The sequence below is a fragment of the Euphorbia lathyris genome, chromosome 2 (assembly GCF_963576675.1).
Source record: "Euphorbia lathyris chromosome 2, ddEupLath1.1, whole genome shotgun sequence".
Taxonomy (NCBI): Eukaryota; Viridiplantae; Streptophyta; class Magnoliopsida; order Malpighiales; family Euphorbiaceae; genus Euphorbia; species Euphorbia lathyris.
The window spans coordinates 82,701,047-82,727,770 of record NC_088911.1 but is presented as its reverse complement, the minus strand read 5'-3'; the positions used below and the strand labels follow the sequence as shown (position 1 = coordinate 82,727,770).

The window sequence follows — 26,724 nt, the reverse complement described above, 5'->3', positions numbered from 1 at the left end:
GATAGTTGATCAGATTATACACCCTAGTTCAGCCTATAGACACATTTCGATCATTGAATGAGGAACGTCCACTGTCAACTAATGGCAGTTTGCTTTTGCCAAAATTGTTACCTGATTCCAAGTGTGAAATCAAGGACCAATGTTCGGTGGAATTTTGGAATTCTTCTTCTACTGGTCCATGAGGGCAATCTTCTCTTATGGCTTTCACCTCCCGCCCGGATAGGAAGAGAGGAAAAAGACTCTGTCATCTATCTCGACCTGTTTCCCGAGGCGTTGGAAATCCAGACCGGCTCAGAGAATCACAGGCGCCTGCGCTGCGGCGCCATTCCTTCCCCGCCGAGCCGCCTCTTTTCGCCATTCGAAGTACTACCTCTGCCTTCCCTTTCTATAACATACCCTGGCGCCCCCCTTTCCAATCACTAAGAAAAAATCAATGCCAATCAAATCAAAGCCCTATCTAAGTAAAGCTTCGTCTGTTATTTTCTTTTTTCCGGCCCCAGCCCAGCCCCAGGGGAGTTTACTCTACCCATTCCCCAGTCTCCCACACTGCTCAAGTAAGTGTGCGACTCTGTATGAGGACCTCCTTCCCTTCTGCCCACTCTGGGCTAAGAAAGCAGCTGGGTTCCGGGGTTCAACAGCGAAAGAAGGCGCCTAAGCAAGGGTGGAAAAGGCGATAGAGAGGGAAGGAAAGCTGCGGATTCCTAAGCTGCGGTCCTAGGGCTCATAACCGGGCTAGGGAAAAGGGCTAGGTAAAGGCCTAAATAAATGGGTTCCGAATAGGAAGCTTGCAGCAGAGGGCAATAGGCTAAAAGGAAAGGAATGGCGGCAAACAGGTTACGTTACGAATGGCGGCTCATCCCATAGGTAAGTAGAGAAGCCAAGGGCAGGCAATAGGAATAGTAAGCTAGCAACCCATTACCTAGGACGATAGGAAGGAGCTCTCACAGATAGACAGATGGGGTTGTTAGCAACATCAGTAGTTCGAATATCTACTAGTGAGAAGGTTAGGTTAAGCTCAAAGAAAGCACTGCACAGGCAGTTTCAGGATAACCCGAGCAGTGAAAGAAAGTGAGAGTAGGCCAAGGGCTGGGAGTTCAATTGGAGTCAATAAAGGGGGAGGGCTTAATAGTTATCTACCTTTATTCAGCTTAATATGAAGACTCTTTTCATGACATGTATCCTTACCTCTTCTAATGAGAATGTGTGTCCACCTTTGTATATTTGTCTGATATGAGTGGTCTTCTTTGTGATTTAAAGCTTTCGTAAGATATATTTCATTTTGCAACAAACTGGTCGAATATGGGTGGTGCTGAAGTAGAAGGTTCGAGTAAAGAGCGAGCCTAAGAAAGAAGTAAAAATGATCCCACATTGAAAACGAAGAGAGAGTGACGGAAACTTATTAACGATATAGATTTCTAATGTATATCTATCCGTTTTAAACTGTAAACCTGAAAATATTGGATTTAGAACCAAGGCAACAATTGGTTGGTTGAAGATTTCTCTTTTTCTCCTTAAATTTATTTTAATAAAAAATATTCCATAACTTGAGAAAAGTTACCAAAGTTGAGTTTTGCCACACCAATCCATCTAGAAAGAATGCTAATTGTCCATAATAAGTGGCTGTATTTATGCTGGTGGATCAATGATCATGATTGTCAACCACATGGGTACCACATTTATATTTTCTCATATTAGAATTGCTTTTCTACTAGCCAATGGATAAGTGCATATCCTCAAGAGGTATATAACATATGTGTAGGTTTAGAACAAAAATGACAATATGAATTAAGCAAATAAAAGTCATCAATTGATGACTTAATGCTAAAGTTATCAATTTATTTTTATTTGGTTAATCAGTAAAGCTGAACCCACATTTTTATAGGTAATTTTGTCCTAGCTAATTAAAAATATATGTAATCAATCATGGATCTAGGAGAGTCACAAGGGATCTGAGCATCTACTGATCACCGAAAAACTTTATAACTATGCAGAGAACTTTAATTTTTATTCTATGAAAACACTTAAAATATTTATCAATTGAGTACAATAGATCACTAGAGATATACTCCAAACATCCATTCTCACTGAATTTCTATCGTTCGTATGTAGCCTGTTCATAGATCTTGAAGGAAAAAATCAACAATCTATATATATATATAAGCCCAAAATACATAAATTATTCTAAAGCATGGCTAATTTATGTGATGCACAAGTGCTTGTACATAAACATATATATAAAAAGAAGTAAAATTTAGGTGTAATTAAATCAAGTTCTAAATTCTAATTTCTAGGTGAGGTGATGAGGAGGGGAAAATCTTTTGTTAAACTTGGCAATCTCTTTGGCAGTTAATCCAAAAGCCTTCTCCAAAAGCTGATCCTTAATTCCTGAACCAAAAACAGTAGCTGGAATTCTGATCAATCCAGGATTCTGGCTATTAAAACTACCTATAATAGTTGCTGGTTTATCACCAACATTCATCTGAAAATGAACTAGACCCCTCGGAAACACCATCACTTCACCTTTCTCAATAACCTTAGCAAATAATCGATTCTGAGAATCAACAAATCCAGAATAAAGTTTCCCTTCAACAACATAAGCAACCTCAGTTGCTATTGGATGGAAATGAGGAACATTCACTCCATCTACTTCAAAATCAGCACGAACCATTGACATTCCTAATGTGTTAAGCCCTGGAAACACATTCACATTCGCTGGAATTGATGACAGCCCCATTTCATCGAATTTTCCATGAGATTTCAGCCCTGAAAACACAAAGTTTTCTGCTGTAACTTCTGATGCATTCTTGCATGATGAATCTGATGAGTTTATTAGTATGCAGAAGTCCCGGAGAGGATCTGGGTCGGAAGCTAACGTGCAGATATAGCCATGGAAGAGTAAAGAGAAGAATACTATCAATCTTTCTAGTGCCATTAATTGCTATAAATTGGCTGCAGAAATAACTAGTAATATAGGAAATGCAGTTTGCTTGATGAGAAAGGGAAATAAAGAGGATTTGTTGGCTAACTTTTGGACATTTTTAATCAAAAGTTGGTTGTTAAGTGGGATTTGATTTGCTTTGATTATTGAAGAAAGAGTAGTTCCAAAGATACAATTATAATACTTCCGGATTGGATTCCAACAAGCCAAAATTAAAAGTATGTGGTCCTCCTAATAGAAATATTATTCTTGTCATGATATAAAATTGAATTAGTTTCATATACACTATTGATTGCTAACTAATCCGTTTCAATTATATATATGGACACTGTTACCATTGAGAATCTCAGTTTTCGCAAACGGCTGGAACAACCAATTTAGACTAGGGGTAGCAACAGACAGTGGCGGAACCAGGAATCCAGAAGGGGCTAATTTTAGTCTTAGGTAATTTTTCAATGTACAGTCTGTAAGGGTTGGGCAAAAATTTTTTTAACTTCCAACACCCTAAAACTTTATCATTTTGGGGTGTCGGTTAAAGAATTAAAAATGTTCAACGTGAAAAGAGTAGGTATATTTAACTTTTTATAATTTCAATGCTAATTTCTCAAAACTAATAACATTTTTACATTTTTATTTTATTTTAGTTATAAGTTATTTTAGTGTTAAAAGTAAGAAATTGATTTTTTTAATGAAAAAGAGATACAATAAAAATGATTTTAAAAGTGTTATTACAATAAAGAGATCATTAAAAGTAATTAATACTCTTTAAAAAAAGTAATTAATATTAATAATGGTAACATAGTTTATAATTATTTGAAAAATAAAGTTCGAATAAATAAAAACTTTATACAAAATAAAATGACACTAGTGGGGTTTGAGAACCCATAACTTCTTACTTAAAAACATGCATCTTAACTAACTAAATCACTCTTTAATAGTGATATAATGCTACATACATTAAATATAAAACAAATATTTGAAGGGGGGCTCCAAGAGGCAAAATAAATCGTACTCAATGGTGGAGCCAACGGTTAGGGGGGCTTTGGCCCCCTGCGCCCTGGGCTGGCTCCGCCCCTAGCAATAGAATATGAATTCTGTAGGATGCGAACAGTGAAGACGGAAAATCACGCAAATATTTAGGGTTGGGGTGGAGTTAGTGGAATAGGAAGAGAATGTACAAAAAGCTCCTCGCACCGGGCCTCCAAATTTAAGGGGTGCCTTATATGGTTACTTTGTTTTTGACAAAGTAACCATTACTTGTTTAACTAAATTATTTTTATTATATCAAGAATTAAGTAATTGTTAACTTATCCAGAATATATCTAAAGTCTAACGGTTTAAGAGTCTTAAAAAGCCCAATTTATTATTATTATTATATGATATTATTTATTTATTTATTTTGCAAATCAAACCTCATAGATTAAATAACTTCAGCAATATCTTCACAAAGAATAGAAATAAAAAACTCAGGAACCTCTAAGGCACTAAATGGATTAGCATTGGAATGAGACTGACGGGCCATTACATGAGCCGCCTCATTCGATAATCGTGGAATAAAGACCGATGTGTATATCCTCTATAACATATCCAAATTCAAATGTTATGTTAGCATATGGGAATGAGAACGCCCAAAACATACTATCATGTAGTGCCAACGCTTTTGCCAATTTCGTCGAGGGAATTCAGTCTGAAACCGAACTAAAACCACCTAGAAATTCACCATCTTGCCCCCTCAGTACTGCTCCTGCTCCAAACTGCTTATATGTCACGAACATAGCAGTATCGATGTTGCACTTTACAATGCCTATCACCGACGACGTCCACCTCCGAACAATCCCACGGCCTGCTTCGCCGCCCTATCTCGCCTCCTACCGCTACCTTGACTCCTTCTAGTCTGCCCAGAAAATATTTGCACATGTGACAGCAGCCGTAGACGGTTTGCACGTCCCTTGACAGACCTTCAAGTTCCATTACTACCATATTACCCATAACACAATCATTGCTCGACTCGTGGCCTCCCTCCTTATCTGAACTAGGTAATAAAAAAACCAATCTTCAATCTGCTCTCATTCATCATCTGGCCTTGGAATATTAGTCGCCTCCCAGCAGTCAGTTGCATATTTGCAACCCGCGATCAAATGCGACCCGTGTTCAATGTCTCCCTCACACAATACACACTTGCTCGGGACACTCATATGATGGACGACCAATCTAGTCCTCAACAATAGTATTTTCGAGAGCACCTTCCAGATAAAAACCTTGACCTTTGGTGGGATATCAAGGTTCCGTAGTTGCACCAGTCATCCCTGCGTAAAGCCCCGTCCCGCATATCCTCCAATAAACAATACCCTAACTTAACAAAATACCTTCCATCCCTAGTAAAATGTCAAACCAATTTATTGTCCCTTTGAGACATGGGAACCACTATATCTATAATATGAGCCACCTCTCCTTGATCAAACCAAGCCATTAATTTCCCTCGATCCAAGTTTGCATCCCCGAGATAAATAGCTCTCCGAATTTGGCACTTTCATTATCGCTCGTACTCCTTAAATTAATGAAAAATCATGATTCATGACAAACCTAGGGATCCTTCCAAACTGATATAGAATCACCTCGACCAATATGCCGTCGTACTCCTTGACTAATTAACTCTTTGGAACTCCACACACTCCTCCAAACAAAATTGGGATTAGTGCCCAATTTAGAGGAAAGGAAAGATCTATTAGCAAAATATTTAGTCTTGAACATTCGACTAAGATTTTCCATGAATTTCCATTCATGCTTACTTAATAAAGCCATATTAAAATCGTGTAGATCCTGAAAACCTAGACCACTTTTTTCCTTACATTTACATAATCGATCCCAACTACTCCAATGGACATTCTTCTTTCCATTTTCCTTCGAACCCCGCCAAAAAGAGTTCATCACCTTCTACAGGTCATCATAAATAGATTTAGGTAGCAAGAACGTACTCATACAGAATGTAGGTAACGCCTGAGTTACTGATTTTAGTAATACTTCCTTACATACAACTGATAGGAATCTGAAGGTCCGGCTACTAAATATCTTGGCCAACCTTTCCTTTAAAAAACCAAAGATGAATTTTTTGAACCTGCCAATTAATGACGGCAAGCCAATGTACCGGCCTGTGTCTAACGTCGCATGGACACATAGCAAATTTTGAATTGCAAGCCTATCCTCCTTCACATTTGCACTAAAATAAATACTAGATTTATCAAGATTTACGGCCTGCCAAGGTTGTAAAAAACGTTAGACGCTAGTCGGACGGACAGGACCCTCAAGGATTAGTCGAGAACTAATTGGATTTGTATTTTTATATTTTTTATTTGTTAATCAACAAATTATTATATAAATTCAATTAATATGTATTATAGTATCTAAAAACAATAGTATAAAATTATTTAATATAGAAAAACACTTATATTTGGAACATATATCTTTAAAAATATGCAAACATCAACATTTCAACAACAATATCATTGAAACAACTCAAAAGTGAATTATAATAAAGGAAAAAAATAAATTCACAATAAAAATGTTTTCTTCATCGTCACTTAGGCGGTGCCTATGTAGTCTAGGAGGTGCCGAGGTAGCCTAGGTAGAGCCCAATCGGCTAAGAGCCAAAAAAACTTCAAGAAGGACCAATCGGAGAAAATCGGGGCAGGTTCTCGATTTCGAGCATCTAGGCGGACCTATGTAGTCAAGGCAAACTTCGTTTTGAACATTGCAAGCTGCCTAGAAGTCATTTCATATCTATGCAAAACATCAGCCACTGTCCTACTTTCCGCGTTTGTAGCCCTAAAAAAACAAAAAACTATCATCAACAAAAAACAGATAGGTAGCGTTTTGCATTCCTGGACATACACGACATCCTGTAATGTCACCATTTCTCTCTGCATGAGATATCATCTGCGATAAAAACACGAAAAACAAAATGAATAGGTAAGACGATAACAGGTCCCATTGTCTTAATCCCCGCCCAAGCGACCGCAGGCTGACGATCTCAGAGTTCACAATAACTGAATATGAAACAGTGTTAATACATAGCATAATCCATTCAATCCATTAAGCACAAAAACCCATACGAGCCATAACAGTTTTCAAACAACCCCAGTCCACACTATCGTGAGCTTGCTTATGTCAATTTTGAGAGCCAACTAGATCGCTATCCTCCTTGCTACTTTCTTTTCATATAATGTAAAGATTCAAATGCTACCTGCACACTATCAATTAATGACATAGAAAGGACAAAAGTAGATTGGCTCTCTGACACTACATTAGGAAAAGGATAATTTTTAGCCTCTTGGCCAAGACCTTTGTAATGATCTTACATAGCACATTACATAAAGAGATTGGCCTCATGATCCTGCATTCTAGTAGGATTATCACACTTAGGGATTAATGTAATGATTGCATCATTTAGATTTGCAGGGAAATCCTTTCTCCTTAACCACCTCGCATAAGCGTTAAAAACCTCATGACCAATCTAGGTCCAATAATGCTGATAGAGACCCAGGTTAAGCCCATTAGGGCCCGTGATTTGTCAGCGTGCATTTGAAACACAACAATCTTAAATTCATCATAAGTAAAAGGAGCAATAAGAGCACTAATAATCTCATTTGTCACAAAACATGGTACAACATCACTAGTTGCATAGTTGGGTACTTGAATTGTAGAGAATCAAGTATTAAAGTAGTTTTTAGCTACATTGCACATACTATATTTATTTGATTGCTAAATACCCGAATCATCCACCAATATAACTATTCAATTCACCATCCTCCGGGCCTTTACACACGCATGGAAAAACTTTGAGTTTGTATCTCATTGCTTTAGCCAGAACTTCTTCGCCCTTTGTTTCTAGAAGGCCTCCTCCTGTTCGAGTAGTACTGTAAGTTTCCAATTTATCTGTACATATAAACAGATTGAACCCTCGTCCCTGTTATCTCGCAAGATACCCAACTGTTATTTGCATCAACCGATTTTCCCCGAGAACCAATCATTAAACACCCCACCCTATTGCATCATCAATGCACTACAAGCCTCAAGTTTCCACACCATAGACGCGCTGCCCTGACTAACCCAATATGATGTCACCAATTTGTCAAAACCCCCCTCCTTAGTCCATGCCTCTTCGAACCGAAACATTTGAGGTTGCTTAACCTTCTCACACAATCAGTTCCAATAGTAAAGGAGAATGGTTAGAATAAGGGGACACCAAGTTTGATAGCATGTACTTATTAAATCGTTGCACCCATATCCCTGAACCAAAAGCTCGATCAAGTTTTTCTCGTATCCAATACTTTGAACCTTTACCCTTATCCTAGGTAAATTGGATGCCCCTCAACCTAAGTTTATGGAGATCATTTGGCATTATAGCCTCAGTGAACTCAGATATAAGATTTATCGGGTACCCATGCCCTCATATCTTCTCTTTTTGGGACAATATACAGTTGAAATCACCAACAATACACCATGGTATTGGAGACCTACGAGCAATCCGTCCAAGCAGTTCCTAAGAGTCCCTATGCCTCATATCCGTGAACCCATAAAAACCAACCAATCACTAGTCACCTCCTACTAGATCCCCAATATCTGCTTCAATATGATAATGAGAGAATGACACAATCGAGACTCTGTTTACCCCTCGCCACATTATCACTAACCCCCCCACCCCCCCACCCCACACACACACACTATGACCATGTGCATCCATTATAAAACAACTTTCGAACATAAACTTTATTCTCAAACCCTCATGTTGGTCCCGTGTGATTAGTTCCAAGGGGGAGGTTAGGAACTAATATAACTTTTTCGCTATTTAATCTTGCTGACTTAGTTATTTTAGTGAGTTGAACAACTCAGCTTTGGTCAGCTTGGGTGAGCTTAGCGTAAGACAGCTTTAGTCAGATGCTGACTAAGACTGTTTTACTTGAGAGATAGGAATTGACTCTCTTGTAGTCAGTTTCCAACTCAGCACTTCGATTTACTCAGTGTTAGTTTCCAACAGTTTATATGCTGAGTAAATGCAACAATCAACACAAGCACAGATATATATATATATATATATATATATATATATATATATATATATATATTTGAGAGAGTTAGAAATTACTCAGTATCACTTATCCTGGTTCGGCCTCTCTGCCTACGTCCAGTCCCCAGAGTCCTCCGGGCTTTTAGAATCCAATACTGAGCTCTTTAAAGGTAGAGCACAAACCGATTACAGGCAGTTGAATATGCAAGAGTATCGTCCTCTATTCTTCTACTCAACTCCTACTAAGCACCACAACCCGGTACTTAGATTTTTCTACCACTGAATGTTTACAACCAAACACTCAGCACAACACTCTCAATATCTCAATTGATACAATTTGTTCTCTTTCAGAAGAAGAACACCTTAGATGATTACAGACAATCAATCTAGCATTTACACAGGAATAGAAAATGAGTGTAAGACCTTTTTCTTGTTTTGAAGTGCTTTGAACTTGTATTTTTCTTTCTTGTGTTTTTCTTCTTTTATTTCGGCAATGATCCAAGGAGTTTGATTGTCTTTATATAGATGAAGACCTGGAGAAGGATCATTTGAAATGATTTAGCCGTTAATTCCAAAATAGCTCTTTTGGGAGACAGATTCTGGTCAGCTTCAGTTTATGTAGGCCAATCCTATCCTCTGAATTCTTCAGGCGTCAGGCTTGTCTTGTTCTTGCAGACGTTGTCTTTTTGTGGCAGTTGTCTTTTAGCAATAATCCATTGACCCATACATCTCGGAAAGTGTCTATTGCGCATTTCCGAGGATTCAATTATTGGTGCAGAAGTTTTGCAATGCTTGTCTTCTAGTGAACGGATTTCTCATGCTGTCCTGAGAATTTACTTGTCCTCTACTTTATTAGTTGTCTTCGTTTGTTGTCAACTCTTATGCTGAGTCAGTTTTGTTTTGCACGACGACTGGTGAGAGGGCTTCTGATGCTGAGTTCTAATCCACTTAGCTTTGTTGAATTTCAGGCTTCTATTCTTTGATACTGAGTTCGATTCTACTCAGTTTATTCTTTGCTCTCATGCTGACTTTGTCCTGTCTTACTTTTTATATCTTTTTGTATTTAAGTTTATTCTCAACATTGAACAAACAGATTAGTACAATTAAATCAAAGCACTTAAATTTAATTGTCCCTTAATCATGGATGATTTTGTCAAATCAAAATCTTGTGGAACGGTGTTTCAACAAACTCCCCCATTTTGATGTTGGCAAAATACATAATTATGGAACTCAGTTTTGAAATTCCCCATGATTGATTTATTTTTCACATTTCTGAAATTACTCCCCCGTAAGGGTTGCATCTAATGTACTAACTTAATTCTAAATCTTCTAAGATTTAACTTAAGACATTGCTTTCACTGACTTAGTTTAATTCTAGACCTTCCAAGATCTAATCTAGGTCAGTTTTTCAGAAATAGTTAAATACTCAGTTTGATACATAGATTGTTTTGGTGTTTAACGTATACTGAGTATGTTTACTTTAACTTGTTTGTTCAATTCTGATTTATCAGTTTTTAGCACATAATTTTAGGCATGGTATTTGGATAAACTGGTACTTCCCATAGCTTAACTCGTTAAGCATACAAAACATCAAAGTGCACAAAAAAACAAGAACCACAAAAAACATTAAGCACAAAATTACATGCTTAGTCCTGAAGTATGATTAAACTACTTTTTCTTCCTTGAGGTAGGCTCCCCAGCTTGAAGTTTAGCTTTTTCCCTTATCTTTGCTTCCCGATGCACCACCTGCGTGCTGAGTTCGCTGAGTTCCATCTTGGTTGTTCTCCCCCGTTTTGCCAAGATCGGGAGGAGGAGGAATAAAGGTATCATTTCTAGCAGCAGTAGATAGGGCCTTTGAATAACGCGTTAGCCTCTTTGTACTCTCTCTTAGGCCATCGATAATAGGAACACCATTATCTTGAATGGTTCTAGGAACTCGTATGGAGCTACTTAGTATGCTAATGAGATACTCATGAGACTTGCTGATCCAGGAGACGGACTCAGTGAGCTGGGCATAGGATTGGTGGTACATTTTGAGTACAGCTGAGTCAAAGAATTTTCGTTGATCATGGATGTCTTGCACAAAGTTCAGAAATGCATCAGTATTGATGGGGTCAATATCCATCTGGTCCTTATTGACATTGAGGAGGCGCACAGCTTCACTCAGTTGATCAATGGTACACTGAGAAGTGGAGGAAATTAATTCACGTGTGCAGTTCAGATCAGAAGTCACATTGAGAAGTGTTGGTTCAGCTCAGCAGAAGTGGCATACTCAGGATGACCCTTAGATCCAATGTTGGCCAGGTCCATGGTTAGCTTACCAAAGTAGTCTTTAAGCTCAGTAGAAGTAACATACCCTGGATTTACATCAGAGTGACTTTGAACTTTGCCTTCAAGTGCATTCATGTGGTTGACCATCATGAGCAATAGTTCAATGATCTTTGCAATTTGGTCTTGCTTGGGTTGCTGCGTCTGGACCGTGCTCATAACACTGATGAGATCTTTGAGGCTCCGAATTTCGTGTAGAAGTGGAGTGAGGGATGTAATTTGGAGGGACTCAAGATTTGCAGATCCAGCAGCATCCATAGGCATAAGATTCAAGTCCTGAAGTAGAGACTGAGCAGAGGCAATGATTCTGCGCCCAGACTCAGTAGCACTTAGATAGGCCAATGTGCCAGCAGGACTGGACTCAGAAGTAGGAATTGAAGTTGAACTTGATGGTGGTGGAGTTGGCTGCTTGTCAGATTGGTTTGGTTGGTCAATAGTTGGGCCTTGTGGTAGCTCAGTACGAGGAGCTGAGTGTTCAACATCTTGGGTATTTGGAGTTGGTGGTGAAGGACTTATAGAGATATTGGCCTGCTCAACATGATGTGGAAGTTGAGCAGGTTGTTCCAAAGATTGCTCCCCAGCTTGACCATTTTGGACTTCGAGCTCTTGCTCGGCAGAATTTGGATTTTCCAGAGTCTTGGCTTGTTCCTCAATACGAGTAACAGAGGCTTGATTTTCAGCAGGTTCCGTAGGAGGAGACACATTGTCGGTAGAAAAATAGCTAAACTGGATGTCAGATAGATCAGAAATTGGGTCCCAAAGTAGGGAGTCTCCTAACAGATCAATGACGGGTGCTCTATAGGCTTTCTTCTTTAGCCGTTTGAATGTCTTAGCTTGAGGGGGTGAAGGGTCATCTTGAATATCCTCACTTGAGTTAGAAGAGGAGTTGTCTTTAAGCTCAGTATTGACCTCATTTTCTACAATGTTATGTTCGGTGAGGTCAATATCCACTGTTTGAAGTGCCATACTTGGATTCTCCTCTTGCTCAGCATTGTCTTCATTCTGTGTTTGCTTAGTATTTTCTTCTTCCTCAATATCAGGCTGAGCATCGTCATATATCTGTTCTTCCTCTTCTCCTTCCATAGGGGTTTGCTCAAAATCAATCTCGCGACTTTGGACGAAGTGTGACTTGGGAGGGACAACCCAGTCGAGGGGGTCAGCTTCAACAATTTGCAATGCAGAGCTTCTTCTTTTCCTCTGCAGAGGTTGTTCAGTAGTCTCTTCACTTTCCTCTTCGGGCTCATCTTGCCCTTTTTGTTTTCTTGCTGACTGAGGTGTTTGGTCAGCATCAACTTTCTTCCCTTTAGAGACAGCCCGTGTCTTCCTTAGGACAGCAGCAATATCCTTTGAGCACGTTTCAAGTGCTTTTCTCTTCTTCGTTGTCTTTGTTAGCACAGCGGACTCATCAACAACTTTCTTGCCTTTCTTTGGTACCACTTCCTGTTCAGCATCATTTTCTTCTTCATCTTCCTCCACATCTTCAGTCCCCTTCAGAGGCTGATTGAATTTTAACCCTAACAGCAGAGTCGCTGTAATTTCATTTCCCAAACTCTGAGTTTCATTGATTGTTTCTATTTTTTGGTCTTTGAGAATTTTAGTGATGAGGGAGCCTAGTTTGAGTTTCTTACCTCCTCGTTGAAATGCTCCGACTAGAAATACCGGCATGTCAAGTGGGTTGTAGGTTAGCATGTGCCATATGAAGCACTGCTCGAAATTGGAGGCCGACGATATTGAGCTGAGTTTTGGGAAGATGAAGTTGGTCAACAAGTAATGAGCCATCTTCTGATTTTGCCCCATACATGTGCTGGGTATCTCTCCTTTGTGATTTTCTGGTTTGCAGAATCCTTTGACGTGGTCAAGCGCTTCTTTGGTTGTTCTAAACTCTTTTCCTTCTTCTGGCAGGTTGAGTAAGGTTGCTAGGTAAGATGGGGTGATTGTAATCTTGTGACCCTTGACGAAAGTTTCCAAGTAGTCAGCATCTTCCTCGTCAACACGAAGATTGGAATAGAATTCCCTAACTAACCTAGGATAGGTTTTCCCAGGGAGAGAGAATAGTCATACCCATTCATTCTTCTCAATCCACTCACAAAAGGGTTTTTCAACGGTGATGAAGTTGGAAGAGAACCATTTGCATTTCAGAACTTCCAGATTGTTGACTTTCTTGTGGACCTTGACCATGTTTCTTTTCTTGGGCTTCTTTGAAGAGCTTGATGGGTCAGCTTGAGGGTTTTTGTTTGGAATTTGGTTAGGCTGGGGAGATTTTGAATTTTCATCGTTGTGATGTTTGCCGGAATCACCACCGGAGACATTCTGAGGATTTGACATTTTTCTTCTTAGAGATTTTCGAGGGTTTTTGAAATTCAGAGAAAGAGAAAGATTTGGAATGCCAAAGGATTCAAGCTTAAAGATGATTAAGTGGGAAATCTTCCACCTTTTATAGAGATTTTAAATCGATCCTATTCGTCAGACTAGCCGTTTTTCTCTTGGGACATTCAATCGACAGAGATTCTGTCACTTATGACACATTCGGCGCATGGGCTTTGCCTTTATTGCTTACGTTATCCCAGATGCCCTTTTTATTACATGTGTTTGCATTAAATGGTGCAGGTGGGTTTTACTAAGTTTTACTAGAATATGGAACGTTTGTGATGCTAAGTACTTAGTTCTGCATAGATGAGTTTCTATTGAGCATAGGATAATCACTCAGCATGTATATCTATTGAGCATAAAGTGATCTTCTACATTTTAAACTCAGTATTCATTCATTTTGAATTCACTTAGCATGGCAATCACTCAACATTCAATTTATTCACATAGAATTATTGAAGTGGGTTAGACATACCGATAGCTTCCCTTAGTATATTGAATTGTTCACGGGCCAATGGCTTGGTGAAGATATCTGCAAGTTGTTCATCTGTTGGCACATAGGTCAGCTTGATCTCACCCTTTAGTACGTGATCTCTAATGAAGTGATGCCTTATGCTGACATGCTTCATCCTGCTGTGTTGAATTTGATTCTTAGATAGATCAATGGCACTCTTGTTTTCACATTTGATCTCTATTGTTTCGGTTTTCACTCCATAATCTTCAAGCTGTTGCTTTATCCATAGGACCTGAGCAACACAGCTTCCAGCAGCTACGTACTCAGCTTCAATTGTAGACAGGGCTACGGATGATTGCTTCTTGCTGAACCAAGATACTAGACAGCTTCCAAGGAAATGACATCCTCCCGAAGTACTCTTACGTTCTAGCTTATCTCGTCCGTAGTCAGCATCAGTATATCCAATGAGTGTGAAGTCATTTGAGGTTGGATACCATAAACATGCATCAACTGAGCTTTGCAAATATCTAAAAATTCTTTTTACAGCAATTAGGTGAGATTCCCTGGGGTCAGCTTGATATCTTGCACAATAACATACTGAGTACTGTATATCAGGTCTACTAGTTGTGAGATAAAGTAAGGAGCCTATCATACCTCGATAAAGTTTACTATCTATTGACTTACTTTTCTCATCTTTGCATAGGACAGTATCATTACCCATTGGGGTCGATATGGGCTTGCAATCTTCCATATCAAATTTCTTTAACATCTCTTTGGTGTACTTGGACTGACTTATAAAGATGTCATTCTTACCTTGCTTAATCTGAAGTCCAAGGAAGAAGTTGAGCTCACCCATCATGGATATCTGGAACTCAGTTTGCATTTGTTTGCTAAATTCTTTACACAAAGATTCATCAGTAGCACCAAATATTATATCATCTACATAGATTTGTGCAAGTAGGGTATGTTTACCCTTTTTCTTAATGAACAAGGTTGTGTCAGCTTTTCCTCTGACATAGTTCCTGGTCAGCAGAAAGTTGGTCAATCTCTCATACCAAGCTCTTGGAGCTTGCTTCAGGCCATACAGGGCCTTCTTGAGTTTATAAACGTGGTTTGGAAACTTTGGATCTTCAAACCCAGGAGGTTGATTAACATATACCTCCTCGTTTATAAAGCCATTAAGAAATGCACTTTTAACATCCATTTGGTATAATTTAAAGTTCATAAAACTAGCATAAGCACACAATATACGTATAGCTTCTAGCCTAGCAATTGGTGCAAAAGTTTCACCATAGTCAATACCCTCTTGTTGACTATAGCCTTGAGCTACAAGTCGAGCCTTGTTTCTGACTACATTTCCATGCTCATCTAGTTTGTTTCTAAAGACCCACTTAGTTCCTATGGACTTTTGATTTCTGGGCTTAGGTACTAAATCCCATACCTCATTTCTTGTGAATTGGTCTAGCTCTTCTTGCATAGCGTTGATCCAATATTCATCGTGCTCAGCATCAGCAAAGTTCTTTGGTTCATGTACTGATACAAAAGCCACATTGCCTAGATATTTCTGAAGCTGATCTCTTGTCATCAGCTTGTTGTCAGCAGCATCAAGAATAGATTTTTCTGAGTGTCCTCTTGGAATTCTTATTTCCTTAGGTAGTATTGAGTTGTTTGGAACATGTGTTTCTACAATCTCTACAGGAGTAGATTGGTCAGCAAATATAATTTCAACTTCTTGCTTACCTTTGGTCAGCCCTTGTATTGATGACTCAGAGGCTCCTGGATGATCAGCGGAAGCTGAGCTTGGTTCATCTTCTTCGAGCTGAGCTAACTTTCCTGTAGGGCCAGCTTCATCGAACTCAATATGTACAGACTCTTCTACAACCTGAGTTCTTTTATTATATACTCTATATGCTTTACTGTTTGTTGAGTACCCTAAAAAGATCGATTCGTCAGCTTTAGCATCAAATTTTCCAAGGTTATCCTTTGTATTGAGTATAAAACACTTACACCCAAAGGCACGAAAGTAGCCAATGTTGGGCTTTCGTCCTTTCCAAAGTTCATATGGGGTTTTCTTAAGTATAGGCCTGACTAGAGCCCTATTCAGTATGTAGCATGCTGTGTGGACAGCTTCATCCCAGAAGTACTTTGGAAGCCTATTTTCACTCAGTATGGTTCTAGCAACTTCGACAATAGTTTTGTTCTTCCTTTCAACAACCCCATTCTGTTGAGGTGTTCTAGGAGCAGAGAAATTATGGTCAATACCACTGGTTTCACAGAATTCGTCAAACTGTTGGTTTTTGAATTCTCCACTATTGTCACTTCTAATATGAGCTACTTTTAGGTATTTGTCAATCTCAAGCTTTTTAATCAATGTGGTAAACATCTCAAATGTTTCATCCTTGCTACTCAGCAAGATGATCCAAGTGTACCGAGAGAAATCGTCTACAATGACAAAGGAAAATTTCTTACCTCCCAAGCTGAGTGGCTGGATAGGTCCGAAAAGATCCAAGTGTAGTAATTCCAATGGTCTCTTGGTTGAGACAATATTTTTACTATGAAATGACTTTTTAGTTTGTTTGCCTTGCTGACAAGCTTTACACAATTGATCTTTTTAAAATTTTAATTTGGGCAATCCCTCAACCAGTTGCTTTCTAGCTAATTTAGCAAGAAGTTCCATGCTGACATGCCCAAGTCTTCTATGCCATAGCCAGGAGTTATCCTCTTTAGACACTAAGCATATGTTTTTAGAAAATTGTCTTTCTAAACTTAGCATGTATACATTGTCTACACGAGGGGCAGTTAAAATTAATTCATTTGAATTTCCCTCGAGTATTTGACACTTAGTATCATCAAATACAAATTTTCTGCTGCTTTTGCAAAGCTGAGCTACACTCAGCAGATTGTATTTGAGACCTTTAACTAGGGAGACTGACTCAATAGTTGGGTTACTCCCGATAGTACCTGAGCCGACTATCTTGCCTTTCTTATTGTCTCCAAAACTTACACTTCCACATCGTTTAAGCTCTAGTGTGATGAATTGTGTTTCATCACCTATCATGTGTCTTGAGCATGCGCTGTCTATGTACCAAAGTTTTGACTTCTCCACGCATGTCAAGCTAACCTGCATTTTAAACTATTCATCTTTAGGTACCCAATTCTTTTTGGGTCCTTTCTTGTTAGTATAAACAGGTGCAAAGTCATATTTTAGTTTATGACGACAGACTTTTATAGTGTGGCCATTTTTACCACAGAAGTCACAATAAGTTGCCCTTTGGGGGTGATGCTGAGTGTAGTCAGCATTGTTATGCTGAGCATGCCAACATACCTTAGTGGTATGCCCTTTTCTTCCGCAGAAGTCACATTGGACAATCCACTTATTGAACCAACACACTTCTTTCGTGTGTCCCCTTTTTCCGCAACAGTCACACTGAGTGAACTATTTATGCTGATTAGTACTTACGTACTCAGTATGGGGTTTATTTCTGTTTGAGCCTTTTACTTGGCTCTATAAGGTTGTAACGTCCTTTCTTAGTTTCTTTGACTCAGATTGGACCTCCGTGACAAACTTATGCATTATTTGCATGTTGGTATGTAAGTCTGAATTGTCTTGGAGGAGATATCGGAGGTCACTCAGCTTGACCTCTCCAATCTCGTCACATCGCCTGCTGAGTGATTTTATTTTCTTATTGCATTTCTTAGTTAGCTTGTATAAATCACTCAGGGCATTTACCATCTCATTTTTAAACAAGAGTAAGGGTGTTACCTCATTGCTGTGTACCTCCTGGTCAGTTTCATCAGAGAGGTCCGCTTGCTCAGATTGGGAGTGGTCAGCTCCATCATCTGCCATGAAACATATATTGGCAGTTTCATTTTGCTCAGCTTCAGATGAGGTTGACTCATCACTGTCGCTCCATGTTGCTACCATTGCTTTCTTGTTTCCCTTCTTATCCTTTTTGAGATTCGGACAGCTTGACTTGATATGCCCAGTTTGGTGGCACTCAAAACATATGACGGACTTGGAGCTGTCCTTCTTGTATTTATCACTCGACTCAGCTTTGTATCTGTCACCTCTTTTGTATGGCCATTTGCTGTTTCTGTCATTTCTTCTGAACAGCTTCTTCATCTTTCTAGTGAACATAGCCATTTCCTCATCATCAGTTGAGTCAGCTTCGGTCGAGTCAGCTTTCATGACCATTGACTTTTGTTTCTTGTCTTCTGACCTTTCCTTCTCTTTAGCTTCAAAGTTTTGCATTGAGATTTCATGAGTCAGCAGAGATCTGATTATCTTATCATACTTGTACGTAGTCAGGTCCTGAGCTTCTTCTACTACAGTTTTCTTTACTTGCCAGCTCTTTGGTAAGCTTCTCAAGATTTTCTTCACTTGTTCTTCTTCGGTGAAGTTCTTGCCGAGTCTTTTTAGCTCATTTATAATATTGGTGAATCTAGCATTCATGCTGGAGATGTCTTCGTTGTCGTTCATTTCGAACAGCTCATACAATCTCATGTGTTGATTCACCTTTGACTCTTTGACTTTGCTTGTGCCTTCATAAGTCACCTCGAGCTTCTTCCAAATCTCCTGTGCTGACTCACAACCTGAAATCTTATTGTATTCTGCAGCATCTAAAGCACAGTGAAGCATATTTATAGCCGAAGCATTATTTTGAAGTTTTCTAAGGTCATCTTCTGACCACTCAGTTTCACTCTTAACAACTTTCTCATTGTTAACAGTTTTATATGGCACGAATGGCCCTTGAACAATTGCAAGCCATGCACTCATGTTCGTGGCTTGGATAAAGTTCTTCATCCTATTCTTCCAGAATGTATAGTTTGATCCAAAGAATAGGGGAGGCCGACTAATTGATAATCCATCGGGGAGTATCTGTGTTGTTTGGTTCCCTGGAAGGAAAAGAGTGCTGTTCTCAGCCATATATGGGGATCCGCTCAAGATAGTTATATCTTAGAGTAGTGAGCTTAGGCTCTGATACCACTTGTTGGTTCCGTGTGATTAGTTCCAAAGGGGGGTTAGGAACTAATATAACTTTTTCGCTTTTTAATCTAGCTGACTTAGTTATTTTAGTGAGTTGACCAACTCAGCTTTGGTCAGCTTGGGTGAGCTTAGCGTAAGACAGCTTTAGTCAGATGCTGACTAAGACTGTTTTACTTGAGAGATAGGAATTGACTCTCTTGTAGTCAGTTTCCAAATCAGCACTTCGATTTACTCAGTGTTAGTTTCCAACAGTTTATATGCTGAGTAAATGCAACAATCAACACAAGCACAGATATATATATATATATTTGAGAGAGTTAGAAATTACTCAGTATCACTTATCCTGGTTCGGCCTCTCTGCCTACGTCCAGTTCCCAGAGTCCTCCGGGCTTTTAGAATCCAATACTGAGCTCTTTAAAGGTAGAGCACAAACCGATTACAGGCAGTTGAATATGCAAGAGTACCGTCCTCTATTCTTCTACTCAACTCCTACTAAGCACCACAACCCGGTACTTAGATTTTTCTACCACTGAATGTTTACAACCAAACACTCAGCACAACACTCTCAATATCTCAATTGATACAATTTGTTCTCTTTCAGAAGAAGAACACCTTAGATGATTACAGACAATCAATCTAGCATTTACACAGGAATAGAAAATGAGTGTAAGATCTTTTTCTTGTTTTGAAGTGCTTTGAACTTGTATTTTTCTTTCTTGTGTTTTTCTTCTTTTATTTCGGCAATGATCCAAGGAGTTTGATTGTCTTTATATAGATGAAGACCTGGAGAAGGATCATTTGAAATGATTTAGCCGTTAATTCCAAAACAGCTCTTTTGGGAGACAGATTCTGGTCAGCTTCAGTTTTTGCAGGCCAATCCTATCCTCTGAATTCTTCAGGCGTCAGGCTTGTCTTGTTCTTGCAGACGTTGTCTTTTTGTGGCAGTTGTCTTTTAGCAATAATCCATTAACCCATACATCTCGGAAAGTGTCTATTGCGCATTTCTGAGGATTCAATTGTTGGTGCAGAAGTTTTGCAACGCTTGTCTTCTAGTGAACGGATTTCTCATGTTGTCCTGAGAATTTACTTGTCCTCTACTTTATTAGTTGTCTTCGTTTGTTGTCAACTCTTATGCTGAGTCAGTTTTGTTTTGCACGACGACTAGTGAGAGGGCTTCTGATGCTGAGTTCTATTCCACTTAGCTTTGTTGAATTTTAGACTTCTATTCTTTGATACTGAGTTCGATTCTACTCAGTTTATTCTTTGCTCTCATGTTGACTTTGTCCTATCTTACTTTTTATATCTTTTTGTATTTAAGTTTATTCTCAACATTGAACAAACAGATTAGTACAATTAAATCAAAGCACTTAAATTTAATTGTCCCTTAATCATGGATGATTTTGTCAAATCAAAATCTTGTGGAACGGTGTTTCAACACCTCAATCCTAGATTTATCTACCAGCGTTTCAATTAAGAAAATCACCATCGTCTTGTGAGATTTAATGATCTCACCTAAAGCTCGAACCGCTCGGGGGTTGCCGAGACCCCGACAGTTCCAACTAATGCAACTCATAACACACGGCAGGTCTGTTCCACAGACCTCACAGTTTTTCCCTATAGTAACTGATGCTAATGCTTCATGCTCACATCCAATACCTTACTCTACATGCCTCCATTTCCTATCTCCTAGACCTCCATCACAGCATTCTCACCCGCTAGTATATCTTCCTCAGTTTCAAACACGTCGAAATCATTACCATGATCGCTCCTCATTTGTTGCGCCCCTGACACGCCACTTCTTCCCCTTGCTAGCCACGAATTATCATTCCCAACCCCTCCTAGCACTCGTAACCATCAAATGTTGGTTGTAGACTACCCCTTCTCACTGACGTTATTAACCAGGTACGCTAATTCCTGTTTCAAATCCGCTGAATGCGGTCTAAACAAGTTGTCACAAAACCCCTCTGGATGTCCCATAACTCAACATATAAAATAAAAATTGCATAACCATTCATATTTACAAGTAATTATTGACACTTTCGTCTCTGAATTTTTCACATGCTTTGTGTGTGTCCAGTGCAACATAAACTCTCATGAAACTCAGTCTGGTATTATTCATATTGTTCTTAGTTTGATACTCCCTCCCAATCCCCTCTATCATATAATTCGGTGGTAAATCATATATTTGAACCCACATATCCACCGTATCAAAGACCACATGCTCTAGGTGCACCCCAGGTTTCAATTCCTTTAGCAGTAGCATTTTGTTATCAAACGAGGAAAGCACCTCCAACAAGAACTCTACTCTTATCCACTTCATCATAGAAATCGAAAGTGAAGAGGTTAGAATCAATAGCTACTATCGATACACCTTTTTTTGGCATCCATATATCCACAAGCACTGTCTTCATCGTCACGAAGTTTATCGGCCTCTCCATAAGAAACTGACCTATCAACGCCAGTTGATAGTCCTATGCAATTGTCGATGCTTCCCATAGCAGAAGTATCACTTCATACTCCTCCTCATCCAAGCAGTGGCGGAGCCAGAGCTCAATGTCCGGAGGGGCTCCATTGCATGAAGATTTTTTTTCTTAATAACGACTTAAGGCTTTGATTCATAGTAGTCAAATCAAAATTTTCAAATTTTTTATAATATAAGGGTAAATTTGATCATAATTGGAAATATTAAGGTACAAAACAACTGAGATTCAATATAAAGTAAGGATAAGGTGCAAAAATACTCTAATGTTTACACCTAAGAACAATTTTACCCCTAAAGTCTAAAATGGTGCAATTTTACCCTTAACGTTGGCAGTCAAGAGCAATTTTATCCCTAACGTTGACAAGTTTGGTCAATTGGAGAAATTATTCATCAAATTGTCTTCTCGGTCATGAATTTTGTAACTAAAAAAATACAATTAAAAATAATAAAGGAGAATGAGGTTAATAATAATTAAAAATGAATGAGGTTAATAATAATTAAAAATGATACTTAATATTGATATTTTTAAAGGAGAATGAGGTTTAAGGGAAAAAATTAAAATGAGATAAAAAGTGAAGAGAGGAAGACTCGAACATATGACCAATTGGATGTAGAGATTCCTTTAATTATCACTACAACCAACTATGCAAACTTAGTTTTATGTCATATAATCACATTCTACATTATAAGTACTAATTTTAATTATTTTGTGGGCTGCTCGAGACTGAACCACTATTCATCAAGGGTGTTCCGGAGGGTCGAGAGACCCTCCCTTACCCCCTGGCTCCGCCCCTGCATCCAAGGTAAGATTACTCAGATCCATCTCCATTCCAGAGTACAACAAATAAAAAACCAGGAAAATCAAAAGCAGCAACAACAAAAGGAACAAAACCCAGCAACAAACTCTCACACCGAGAAGACAACTCTCACGCTGATAGACTAAATTATTTAGGAGATTGAGCAAGCTTTTCTATATACCTTACCCGTCGATGACTGGAGATAGCTCGTCCGTTGAAGAAGACGATGCTAGAATGAGAAGAAATGGATGAGAGAAGAAAACCGTTCACCAATATGAGGCATTGAGAGAAGGATCGCAGATGAGTGGGAATGATACCGCTATTAAAACATCAAGGTTGGAGTCCCCAAAAACGGAGAAGAAACGGCACAATAAGGTGGTGGCACTCTGCGTCTTGTTTAGGTCATCATCTTCTTTGGAGAGAAAAAAATATTATTATATGATATCTAATTAAATTATTTTTATTATGTTAAAGTATTTTGGTGTTTCATTTTATAGAAAAATTATTGTAATATAAAAACATTAATTTTTTTAATAAATGAGTCCAATTTTTTCATTTAGCATAATATTCCAAAAATGTTTAAGACGACCATGGGGGGTGAGGTATATTTTGCTCTCGAAGTCTAAACATAGATGGAAGCGAGGTTTACTGAACCCCAAGAGCGGGATCCCTACATCGCCGAGTAAACCTCCTCAGGGATCCTCAAAAGATTCTCTGCGGGGAGCTTCGAATTTATATTAAGAGTTAAGAGAGAATTAAAAATAAAAATCCAGTAAGAAATAATAACTATATAATTGAAATAATGCATTTCCATTCGAAGTCTATCCATGCAAATATTCCTAAATTTGGTTTGAATCTATTCAAAAATTGTGAGTACTGGTCAGTATCCACAATTGACACTACCAGAATATAAAATAAAAAAAAACTTTGCAATATGTTGCGAACTTAGAGAATGTGAATATAAAATGGCATTATCTCTTGAATTAACTGAACTCTATAACCTCATAAACTTTAGCTCACAATGAATAATCAAAGTTAGAAAAAATATCTCCCAGGTCAAACCTTAGCTATTTCAGTCCATTTATTCCCATGTAACTTTAGCTTCCCAGTAAATTACCTTCTGTTGTGGAAACAACAAACAATTTTAAAACTAAAGCATAAAATAAACAGAAAACACTAAAATTTAACGAGTTTCAACCAATATTGTCTACATCATCGGACATAACCAAATAATATTTTGCTAATGAGCAAATATTATAATAGAGAATACTTAATATAATATAATTAATAAATATAATTCTAATCTCATTAAAATATTTAATTAAGTTAGGATAATAAATTAGATATATAATCACATTATACTATCTAATTAAAATTATTGTAATACCCTGATCCAATACCATGTAGATATTGTCCGCTCTGGCCCAATTCCAACACATTGAGCCTCACGGCTTTAAAACGCGTCTGCATGTATTGGATTCACATCTTACTAATAAGCCTCAATCACTCCCTCTCCATTTCCGATGTGGGATTCAGTTCATTCCTGCCCCCATCGCCATCCCTTAGGGCCACTCCTTGCTCAGGCCTTCTACCCCGGCGCCACCCACTCCGGACCGGGTCGTTACAGGCCCACCAGCTTCCGCCTGGTTCGTCCCCGAACCACACATCGTACGTGGAGAGTCGGCTCTGATACCAATTGTAACACCCTGATCCAATACCATGTAGATATTGTCCGCTCTGGCCCAAATCCAACACCTTGGGCCTCACGGCTTTAAAATGCGTCTGCATGTATTGGATTCACATCTTACTAATAAGCCCCAATCACTCCCTCTCCATTTCCGATGTGGGATTCAGTTCATTCCTGCCCCCATCGCCATCCCTTAGGGCCGCTTCTTGCTCAGGCCTTCTACCCCGGCGCCACCCACTCTGGACCGGGTCGTTACAGGGGTATCAGAGCCGACTCTCCACGTACGATGTGTGGTTCGAGGACGAACCAGGCGGAAGCTGGTGGGCCTGTAACGACCCGATCCGGAGTGGGTGGTGCCGGGGTAAGAAGGCCTGAGCAAGGAGCGGCCCTAAGGGATGACGATGGGGGCAGGAATGAACTGAATCCCACGTCGGAAATGGAGAGTGAGTGATTGAGACTTATTAGTGAGATGAGAATCCAATACATGTAGACGCGTTTTAAAGCCGTGAGGCCCAAGGTGTTGGATTTGGGCCAGAGCGGACAATATCTACATGGTATTGGAACAGGGTGTTACAATTACCCTTTAATTGATTTAACCACAAATATAATCTAATTACAATTGTCTAAATAAATAAGTTAATCCAACTTAATATTATTTATATATATTTCGGCCTATACATGTCCTTCCTCTCCAAATTACTATTATGTCCTTCAGTCTTAATTCTATGTGCGACCCATTAGGTTCTTACCGCAACTAGCCGTATAGATTTATTTAAATTAATTTAACCAAACCAATTTAAACTAAACATATAACGGAATGAGTGCGCAGACTGTTATTGGCAGAAATCGTCACATTCCCCTAGAGCAATAAGAAGTCAGGTTGATTCCGACGTTTACCTTTCTGTATTAATTCTAGTATAATTCAATCATTCATTAGCTATACGTTTAGACGAATATGTAATTATGGAGTATGTCAAGTTACATATAATGAGACGTCTGTTTTACTTGTTTCAGGTAGAATTAACTCTGATTAGATAGGTTAAGTGAAATCTACATTTCTCCTCTTAACGCTATCACCTTACAAGGGCTTCAGTTAATTCTTCCATAAGAGGCTCATGGATATATGTTGTCCTCTAAACAAACTCTAGCAAGTGCACTAGAAACAAGTAATAAAGTGATAAATAGAGTATCGTCTCCACAGGGATTGAGGACCAAATTTTACTAGAAAAACCTTGCAGAACAGGGTGTTCGTGGTATGTGAATTCTTTATAATGAGAGATATTGAGAAAATGTGACAAAGTCAATGAGTAAACTGATAAAAACGATTACTTGATAATGAATAAAAGGTAGAACAGGTTAGGCACAGCGGAACCGGTTACTTTAATTCCCTAAACATCCTATTTATTCATGAATGGAGTAAAGTGAAGTCAATGTCTCTGTTTTAATGCTCACTTAAGTCAACTATCGTGTGTTCTTAAGATTCTAAGACTTACTACAACCATAAGCGTCCCTAAGGTTGGTTCTTTCTTGCATTATGATCGAAACAACATTTCAATAAAGAAAACCCTTGATACAACCTCCTAACATTCCTGCTTCGGGGTTGGATGTTTGATAGAAAGGTCCGTGAAGATGAAAGCAAATCCCTATCATTCATCTAACACTAGCATATATGTGTAAGCAGTGGAATAAAAAGCTTCATCAAACACTTCATAAATTAACAACATTCATTCATAAATAGAAAATAGCGAGCTTACATAACCGGCCCTAACTGGCCGAACCAGTTCAAAATGACTACTCACTCATACTACCGAGTGAACAGTCTGCTTCCCATCTATAGAGCTCCATCGATGTAGTCATCATCTTCCTCGAGAGCTCTTCTCTCTACCAAAACGTCTATTTTTAGTTCACCAAAAAAGTATCTTTCCTTTCCCCCACTACGTCTATTTAAGGGAGAAAAGATCAAAACGGTACTGAAAGTATGCGATAAAAATATTACAAAAACCAAATAAATTGTTCATAAATCCTAGACTACTAGAAGTGATTAAGATCCTTTTGACCCTTGAACACTCAAGGGTCGAACTTTCTTGTCATCATGCTTCTTTTTAACTGCTCTTTTCTGCCTTTCCTGCCTGCCGCTCCTACCGTCTGTCAAGTCGCCATCCGTCATCAGAAATTGCAGCGTTAGACCGCTGGATCATAGGTTGCTCATCTCCTCATAGTTTGTGCAAAACAGGCTGCTTACAGTCTGTTTGACTTAATCTTTCCTAATCTGCATAAAAACACTTATAAGACCTTCTTTTACGCAATTTAACCCTAAAAACACCCTTAATTCATCATAAATAGTATGTTAAATTGTAGTCAAATTCATGCCTAACAATATATCTTCTATCTATCTATCAGGAGTGATGAATGCTCTCTACCAAAACGTCTATTTTTAGTTCACCAAAAAAGTATCTTTCCTTTCCCCCACTACGTCTATTTAAGGGAGAAAAGATCAAAACGGTACTGAAAGTATACGATAAAAATATTACAAAAACCAAATAAATTGTTCATAAATCCTAGACTACTAGAAGTGGTTAAGATCCTTTTGACCCTTGAACACTCAAGGGTCGAACTTTCT

General features: G+C 38.7%; 1 protein-coding gene across 1 annotated transcript; it reads right to left on the bottom strand.

The window, feature by feature from the left end:
• Positions 1-1,986: 1,986 nt before the first annotated feature.
• Positions 1,987-3,005, bottom strand: LOC136220628 (germin-like protein subfamily 3 member 2). The gene has a single exon (XM_066008427.1). It carries the CDS (start codon positions 2,930-2,932, stop codon positions 2,288-2,290), a length of 645 nt encoding a protein of 214 aa, XP_065864499.1. The 5' UTR covers positions 2,933-3,005; the 3' UTR covers positions 1,987-2,287.
• Positions 3,006-26,724: the final 23,719 nt, after the last annotated feature.